At 40.8% G+C, this 9,506-nt stretch overlaps 1 protein-coding gene across 1 annotated transcript; it reads left to right on the top strand.

Annotated features, from left to right (window-relative positions):
• The first annotated feature begins 2,646 nt into the window (after window positions 1-2,646).
• Window positions 2,647-5,301, top strand: hs3st1 (heparan sulfate (glucosamine) 3-O-sulfotransferase 1). Its single transcript, XM_085434075.1, has 2 exons — window positions 2,647-2,970; window positions 3,575-5,301. Exon 2 carries the CDS (start codon window positions 3,727-3,729, stop codon window positions 4,648-4,650), a length of 924 nt encoding a protein of 307 aa, XP_085290201.1. The 5' UTR covers window positions 2,647-2,970; window positions 3,575-3,726; the 3' UTR covers window positions 4,651-5,301.
• The last annotated feature ends 4,205 nt before the right edge of the window (window positions 5,302-9,506 follow it).

The following is a 9,506-nucleotide window of genomic DNA, read 5'->3' as shown; positions in this document are numbered from 1 at the left end:
CTATAATGTATTATATTATGATGTGAACATAAAATAAACAGTGTAATGTTTCATCACTTACAGAGCCTGTAGGAGCACTGACACTCTACATCTGCGTCCATTATAACAGATCATCAGTGATAGTTTTCTAAATTTAACAAATTTCAAGTCATGAACTCTTACAGGCGTTACAGCATTCCTGCAATACTTGTTGTCCAGCAACAAATTTCAGTGAAGCTCAGTTATAATTCTGTGCTAATTATAGAAACTTCTTTCCTTTCTGGATCTTTAAAAGAATCGTGCAGAACATCACATGCAGCAGTGGCATTGCCGTGTTTAACATTTCCTTGTGTGGGTAACTTAAGAATAACTTGATTTCTTACGGATACGTTTTGATCAGAGTCATGAAACATTCAGAGCATGCACATCGCATATGATCCATAAAAGTGTGGTATCTGTTAAGCCCGCGAGAGCCAGATGAAACCTGTTTTTATGCCCCACACAGTTGGCACAAGCGCTAAAGAAAATATTTTCAAGTGTGCTGATCGTGTAGCAGCACTGCAAGAATGACATCAGGAGTAAAAGCGTGCTGTTTGTGACATGCAGCTCTTAATTCCTCTGCGATTTTCTTCCACCTTATTGAATGAGGTGCTTTTACATGGCATTTTTCTGGGCTTACTGACCACTCAAAGCAAGGACACTTCAATATGTGGACTGGAGGAGCCATGGATCTTTTGATTGAAGTGCAGCACGCTCTGTTTCCTGAGCCACAGCACCCCACCCCCTCACAACACACCCCCAGCTTCCTTGCAAATAGTTACTGGGCTTCAAGACTTTAATATGCACTATAGAGAACACTGCTGAAATAATTAATCGACCCTGGACTTTGGAGTAATTTTGAGGTATTTGACTGAACACTTGCATTTTTACAAAGTAACTGATTCAGGTCAACAAAGCAAAACTTTTCTTATTAATTTCTTATAAATTGATCCTTTAAGTATATTTTACAAGTAATGCTTGTGATCTTTTACTCAACTGTACAAAACTTCTGCCTTTTTGTCAAGCATGTATTTTTGTCATACTTGATTAGTGTGAGCTGAGGTTGAGGGAAGTCACAGAGGAAGCTCTGAGGGTGTTTATGCTCTGTGAATACGTACTATTGTCATGTTAATGTGCCTGGTAGCCTCTGATGATCCTCAAGGCGGGATTATATTGTACAACTGAACGCTGAATTCACACTTTCTCAGGAGAGCCAAGGGCAGAATCTGAGGATTACTAAACTGCATCTAAAAATCAATGTGGGGAAACTCTTGGCTATATCAGCACTTACACTTTACACACTGGAGGCACGTGTGTTTGCATTCTTTTTACAAAGAAAGGGTGCGTTTAAGAAGCAGAAGCAAGCTTTTGTTGTGGCACCAAAGCTTCTGCTGCTGTAGCCCTTCAGTCTGCTTTATGTCCTCGATGCCTTTTCACTTAAATAACCTACACAGCAGAAAAATTTCCCAAACATGGGTAAAATCAGAAGCATCCCTATTCAGCAGCAAAGCCCTTAATCTCTTTCCATGCTTCAAGGCATAATGTCAGCATGGGAAACAGTTAGCATTAAAGATTGCAAGCAAAAAACAGTTCTGAATTACCCAACTCATTGGAATTTATCATTTCCTTGTACCAGTGCTGTCGTGTCTCGATGACAGTAGTATTGCATAAAACAGTGATGAGAAAGAAGAAGGATGAGAGAAGGATGAGTTTATGCTGAAAACCTGTGCATCAGGAAGCAGGAAGGGATTCATAAATAGTCAGGGATAAAACCAAAATCGATAAGTAGAATCAACAAACTGATATCAAGCTTCACCTGTAGTTACCATCTAGTTAAAGCAAATATCTGATTTAAAAAAGCAAGCATTACACAATATACACAAGTGTATTAACAGCGTTTTTTCCTATCACACTGCGTCTTTTACTGCTTTCTCATCTCTGCAAGTCCAATATGACACAACCTATCAAGGTATTTGACGTTAATGACGTGCCACTTATTCATCGCCACTTTGAAGTCACTCAGTCTTTCTCACACTGACTGTACATCCAAAGGTGAGTCAGGGGACATTGTGAAATCCTCCAATGACTCAGTTAAACACGAGTAAATACGAAGCTTGGAAAGACACTTTGGACTCATTGCTAAAGTGATGGGAGAACGATTTAAATATGTCAGAAGAAAAAGAAATACAGCTCAACAGGTGGTGAGATTGTGCAACTTGGACTCAGTGACTACCCACAGATGCAGTTGCATTGTGGGCAAAGGAGGAGAAGAATGCCAGGGATGAATAACTGGCCTGTCTCTTTCATTTCCCCTGAAAGCAACAGTGAAGAGGGAACTCCTGGAGGCTCAGCTGAATAGTCTTTTTCAATCCCAATCCTGAGAAGGCTCAGCCTCTCTATGGGCAACAAATTCACTGAGTAGAGCATCTCAGTCTGCTTGAATTGAATGTTTGGCTTAAAAAAAATCATAAATAGTCTTAAATCAAAGCTAGAACACCCATCAAGACTGGAGCGATTTTCTGCTCTGTGGCGCAATTATATTGTCGCTTTCTTTTTTGCTTTGTTCCTTCTACATGATGCATAGATCACCTGCTTCAGTTCTCCGTCACATATCACACATGCCAGCGGCGGTATAGCTGACAAATATGATGACATTTTAACAACCTGAGTCAGTAGGGGGAGTGGTCCTGCAGGCGTGAGGTAGGCGTAGACTTCTACACAACAGCTGACACTCAAAAAACGGGAGGACAGCGTCGGTCTGAGGCTCAGAGGAGGCGCTCCGGTGAAGTTGTGCCCCGCGCAGCGCAAGTTTATACGCGCTCGGAAAATTCACAGACGATACAGAGGTGGATCCTACATAATTGCTGGTGTGGAAGCGGCGGTGCTGTGAGCGGAGAGCCTCCAGCTGCAAGGCATGAAATCTTTGTCGAGTGGACGATTGTAGTTAAAAAGGTAAGAGATAAACGGCGTTTCCTGGATTGGCACCCAATGCAACCGTCATATGGAAAATATAACGAGCAAAAAACCCAGCTTGTCTGCATGATTTCTTTGTTTTTTCTTTTAGCGGTGCAGAATTTAATTTGCAGAACAAACCGCACCTGCTTTTCTATTTGTTTCCTGTCGCATTAAAAGCAACATCTACCGTGAGAGCGTTTGACCTCTTTAGCGCATATTTATTATTTTAGTTCTGATTTCTAAATTAATAAATTGTTGATCAGTAGTTGCAGAGAATAAAACCAGGTGAGTCTCGGCTCATCGACGTTTCACTTCGTCTTTTGATGCCATCAGTTGACTGTACATAAATCATTAGCACGGTTATATAAATGACAGCATGTTTATTATAGGGGCAGACACAGTTCCTGTTTGACGTGAAGGTGATTCGTGTTTGCGGACGTTAAACGGCAGAAAGTTTAAGGACACTGATTATGTTAAAGGAAGTATCGTTTGCTAGTTTAACTTCCTTCTAGGATTTGGAGTTGTGAAACTTAATATTTGTCTTTCTGCCAAAAGATTCACCTGTTATTGGTCTGCTCACAGCTGTTGTCTTTCCTTGTAGTTGCTGCTGCTGGCAGAGAAGAGGCTGTTTTGGGTTTTTCTTCTTCTTGCTTTTCAATCAGACCGTTGTCCACAAGCAGCTGCTCTTTCAATGTGGGATACAGTTTTAGTGCTTTCGCCAGGCTGAAATCCTCCAGGGTCAGGACCTCACTCATGGCAGCTTTGCTCCTTGGGCTGCTGCTTTTTGCAATGCAGTCCCCGCCAATCCCCTCCAGGCCAGTGGCCGATGGCGACGGGGGGCCACCTTTACCTCCAACCTCATCACCCGCTGACAACGGGACCACCAGCCATCCAAATGGGACACTCCAGCAACTTCCTCATATTCTAATTGTTGGCGTGAGGAAGGGAGGAACACGGGCGCTGATTGAGATGCTCAGCCTGCACAGCTCGGTGGCTGCAGCTCAGAACGAGGTGCACTTCTTTGATTGGGAAAGTCACTTTCAGAGGGGCTTGCCTTGGTATCTCAGCCAGATGCCCTACGCTTTCCCCGACCAGCTGACGGTAGAGAAGACGCCGGCCTACTTCACCTCCAGCAAAGTCCCTAAACGCATCCATCAGATGAACCCTGACATCAAGCTGCTGCTTATCCTCAGAGACCCCACAGAGCGGGTGCTCTCGGACTACACCCAGGTCTTTTACAACCGCCTCCAGAAACACAAGCGCTACCAGCCCATCGAATCTGTGCTGGTGAAGGACGGTGAGATCAATCTGGGATACAAGGCTCTCAATCGCAGCCTTTACTATGTCCACATGCAAAACTGGCTGCAATACTTCCCACTGGAGAGCATTCACATCGTGGATGGGGATGAATTAATCAGAGACCCCTTACCTGAGATGAAAAAGGTGGAGAGGTTCTTAAAGCTGGAGCCTCAAATAAACGCTTCAAATTTTTACTTCAATAAAACTAAAGGATTCTACTGTTTGAGAGACCACGGGCGAGAGCGGTGTTTACATGATTCGAAAGGCAGGGCTCACCCTCACGTGGCTCCTGCCATCCTGCAAAAACTCTACCAGTTCTTTCATGAACCCAACAAGAAGTTCTTTGAGCTGGTGGGTCGAACATTCAACTGGAAATGAACGTCAGAGTGTCTGTAGCTGGTTGTAGAGTTTCTTGGGGAAATGCGTGGTTTTTCCACACTAACAATGTAGACAGTGAGTCAAAGCTAATGTAAAATTAAAGTAAATCTATTTTTGTACTAGTGTGTTTGCTACAGAAGTATGATCCAGCCAAATATCAGGGCAGACTGCATTTGAAGACATGCTTTTAGTGCATGTCTTGTTTTTCTTTCCTAAACACACGTTCTCTGTGTTTCTGTGCTGTTACACACTCACTCTGCTGTTCAGCCCCTCTGAACAAAGACAACTTACTATGACGTCGATAATGATATTCAGACTGTAGACTGTGATAATGTGTTGCATCAAAATTAGTACTGAGCAGTTTAATATTGTCATACCCTCTTTTTCTCACTTCATATGACATTATTAATGTTTAACTGCATTTTTAGTGCTACGAAGGACCTTTATCTGCTGCTATTTTTTCCCTCCTTTTTCAGTCACTTTCAGGCAAACGCCACACTGAATATGTATTTGTTCTCCTTGCTACTCACGTTTCCTCATGTAAGAGTCAAAAATATGCTGTATGCACATCATCTATTGCTGATTATTACTGTAATTATTGTTTTTTTAAGTGAAGAATTAATACCATAATAAAGATGTATTTTATTTTTAGCATGTCTGATGCTTTTGCTCACATATTGAATTATTTTTATTCATTTATTATGTATTTGTGTGTTGTGTCATTTGTCTACACTAACAGGTGCATACGTGTGCTGCAAAACTGTTTTGTGGATTGTAAGTTCCTTCAGAACATTCACACAAAAAATGCTTTAAACATGCTGGTACATGCTAGCAGCAATGGTGGAACTTATCGTTTTCAATCACAACTGTGTTGAATTTCCTGTTTGGCTGCTCTGCGCCTGCTGGGGGGGGTCTTGTTTATGAAGCTAAGTTCTGCTTCTCTGGTGATTTTAATTCTCCAGTTATAAACAGCTGCATTCATTTGCAGGTAATTGACTTTTACCTTAATAAATTAGGACTACTGTGGCATGAGTGGGCAGGCAGGTGAAGTCAGAATTGAGCACAGTCTTTGCCATGAGAAATCTAAAGAGGAGTTGTTTATGCTCAAGGGTGTGATCTTACTCAGTTTTTTAAAGCGGCATGGCATTATTTATTCAAATCGTATTGCTACTTTGAAAACATCAGCAGCGCAGTATTGAAGACATTAAGCTCTAAAAATCCACAGTAGCTGTTTCATATTTGAATGTGGCCTAGATTTACTTGGGGGCTTACTGGGACTGTGCAGACAGGAGGTTAACCTCAATGCCCCTGAAATGCGGACCACAGCAATATTTATTTCTTGCTTTTTTCTTTTTTTTGCCCTCACAGAGCAGGAATAGTACTGCAGTAACATGTGTTTTTTTTAGTGTTAGTACTGAGTAAGACTGTCTATGGTTTTTAAACAGAACAAGTTTGGCTACAGGCATTGGGAGGAGGGGGGAGTCAAAAACAGAGAAATGGTGCGAGGTAGAGTCTGATCCGCTGCGCTGTAAGATTATCAGACATCAGCATGCGTCATTTGGTGTGTACAGCAATAACACCAGATCTAGCACGTTCTGCTGATAGTGTTGTTTTTAAAACTTTAACTCTCCAAATGGTCTTTTGCAATAGCAACACCTGGAGAAACTTTCAGGAATGCTGTTGAAATTCGTGAAGTTAAGAACAAAACAACAGCAATGTCAGCGTCACCGTCCTTCGGGTCAAAGCAGGACTGATGCATTTTCCAGATTGACCTGTTTTCCTCTCCACCTCGCAGTCTGCAAAAGTACTCATTTAAGGAGAATCATGTGGAGAAGTAATGTTAAGCTTTTTTTTACCTCTACTTGGGCAAAGTACATTTCAGGCCTTGTTCTCTACGCTCTCAGTATCCTGCTGCTTTATAATTCTGCTTTCACATAAGCTGACAAGCCATAAATTGAGCTAATAAAATGCATTACAATTGTTTTTGGCAAGTAGTCCCACACGGGAAAACAGCTGTCACTGGTCACTGCTGGCACTTCCACCAAAGAGGATTTTCACTTCTCAAATTCTCAGGAATTAATTTTAAATTTAACAAGCTGAAACCTTTAAATTGAGAGAATAATAATTTACATAGAAAATCACAATTTGTGTGGTAGGAGTTTGTTTTTTCTCATTTCCAGCAATATTAATCATCGCATGTCTCCTGAGATTTAAAGGGGGTTGCTAGTTAAATGCCGTGTTTGTTAAATCATCTTACAGACAGTCAGTATGTCAGTTGCTTTTACTTCTGAAATTTTGCAGACACCTCACACATTATCTTGGGTAGAATTTTAAATGCAGAGTTTATTGTTGGGGTATTTTTGCATTTATGTATTAGTACTTTTTGTCCTTTTTCCTGGATAAAGTTAGTAAAAAGTTAATCCTGGAAAACATTTCTGTGACAGCAAAGTTGCCCCAGCCAAAAATGGTTGCAGTTCCATGGCTACAATTGCAGGGCAGTAATGAGGCGGGTTAATTCACGTCTAATAGCGGTTCAGTCAGACCCTCTCTTCAAAAGCAAAAGGCCTGTGTGTGGTTTTCTTATTACAACATATGATTTACAGCTGAATTGGTTATGAAGTGGTTGTCATCAAACAGACCCACAACATCCACTTCGCATACACAAAATACACATGGACGCCCATGTATTGAATATAAAATCATTTTGATGAGATTTATCTATATCCCTGTTTCATAATGTGTTATTTGTTCAGGTCTGTATACTCTCACAACCTTTCTGATGTCACCAGTATAAGCCTCTGGTGTATATTTCTCAAAGTACAGAAGGATGTCATGCAGAAAATGAGAGGTCATGATCATAATCTCATCTCACGGTCCACCTTTTCTTTATCTTCCTCTTCCTGCATGCCGGATTGTTTTTAAGCAGTCAGAGAATAAAAGATAAAAGTCCAGAGAAGACGTCCAGCTGATATTGATGAAGGACACTTTTTTGTCAGCCGTTAACTTATGTGTTGAGTGGACATTCAAACAGCAGTCATTCAGCTAAAGAAACTGAAGAGCAAAACGGGATTCAAATATGAGTTTTGTCTTGTTTTTAAAAAAGGTCCCTCTTTTTTCTCATGGTCTGCTTTTGTTTGTCCAGCAACAGAAAACCTGTTTTACATACAAGCCTTCATCAGGGAGTTGATCAGATTTCATGGACACAAGTGAATTTATTCCGCTTTCACCGAAAGGGGGAGTGGAATATTCCGCTTTGCGCACTTGAAGAATCAGGAAAATACTCATATTTTAATGGTCATTAAGCCCTAAAAATATTCACAGGAATAATTGAGTGTTTCTGGAGCACTGCTGATAATTCCCTCTGAGTTTGTCACCGTGGAAGGTTATAAACTCTGCTCCTCTAGGCACTCAATAGCTTTCTGAAGCTTTCTGAGTTCTTTCTGGTGACAATGCTTTGTGCAAAGACACATATTTTTTTTCCCGCTGCCTCTCCTTCTGCTTTGCTCATATTCGACATCGGAGTAGCATCTATTAAGAGTTCATGAACGCCTCATTAGTCTAGTCAGCTGTACAGACCTCTAAAGTTTTACAGTCACAAATTTCCCTTAACGTCACCTAATTAATCTCCACCACACTATTAATTTGCCTCCTCGCCCCACATGCAGTAAGAGCGGTAAACCAGCGCTACAAGCAGGATTAATAGCCTTGCCCTCTTCCCAGCAGCTCCCACTGCTCCAGTACTTCCACCATAACGTTATTTGCTGTGGAACTTTCTAGACTAACTTGGAACCAGTCGTCCCCACCCCCACAGCCAGCCCACACTAGTTGTTCTTGAAGGGGCCTGTTTCCTCCGAATCACAATCGGCTATTCTAGGGTTTTTCAAAGGATGATGTGATGCGATGGAGCATAGCTTCTTCTGCACTCTCCAGGGCTGCAGCTCGCTTTAATTGGAATAGATTGTTTGTCCACTCGGTGTGTGAAACTCGGCAGAAATAACACATGCACCCACTCTTTCTCTATTTTCCACAAGAACAGTGGAATGCATACATCCAAACACACACATGCAGACTTGCATTGTGTGCTTGCCAGCCCTGTATTAAGCTCTGCCTGTCATGTATATACTTCCTGAGCTAAGCTTCCAGATTTCACAGAGATATACACAGGAAGCGATTTCAAAACAGCTCATGTTTTAAAGGTCATTTAAGAATTGCTGCTTTGTTTTTTTTTTCTCTTTTCAAATTCTCCAAGTACTTTTCTAACTCACAGAATGAAAAAATAACTCTTCTACTGCTTGATAAGAAAGCTTTTTAACCTGCTTCTTAAATCGGCTCTTAATTTCAAAGAAAATTCGTCTTTTAAAGATATTTTCATGCTGAAAATAGACAGAGATATATAAAAATTTAAATACAAATATAAGAGATATATGCCACTTCCGGCCAACTGGATTAAGAAATACAGTCAAAGCATAAGAAATTGATTTGGAAACTGTTTTGTAAAGCAATAGAGACTCTTGAGCTTTTTGAAATAACTTCAAAACAGCTGTAAGTTTTGTTAAATGTCCCTCTGTTTTTTTATTTTCACAAGGAAGGTAATTATTTTTATGAAAAGCCGATGCTTAGCTCTGAGACTAGAATGTAACACAAATTAATGTGAGGCGTGGCAGGTAGAATTACTAAGTAGCATTTGAGTCTTTGTGAAGAGAAAACAACAGTAATATGATATGAAAAACAAAATGCCAGACAGACAGACCTTTTTTTCATTTAAGTATGTAAAAGCTTTTCTAGGTAGCTTTCATTCAGTGAGACGTGCTCAAACAGCCTGAGGTAACGTTTCTTCCTTTTGAACCAGGTAACCT

This window comes from Copadichromis virginalis, linkage group LG2 (assembly GCF_057382275.1).
Source record: "Copadichromis virginalis isolate Kocher_CV1m ecotype Utaka linkage group LG2, C_Virginalis_male_GT1.1, whole genome shotgun sequence".
NCBI lineage: Eukaryota > Metazoa > Chordata > Actinopteri > Cichliformes > Cichlidae > Copadichromis > Copadichromis virginalis.
The sequence above is the reverse complement of the archived record's forward strand: the minus strand, read 5'-3'. Positions and strand labels throughout refer to the sequence as shown.

Excerpts from the sequence above, each read along its gene's own strand:
- hs3st1 (XM_085434075.1), top strand. The coding sequence starts at position 3,727 with ATGGCAGCTTTGCTCCTTGGGCTGCTGCTTTTTGCAATGCAGTCCCCG.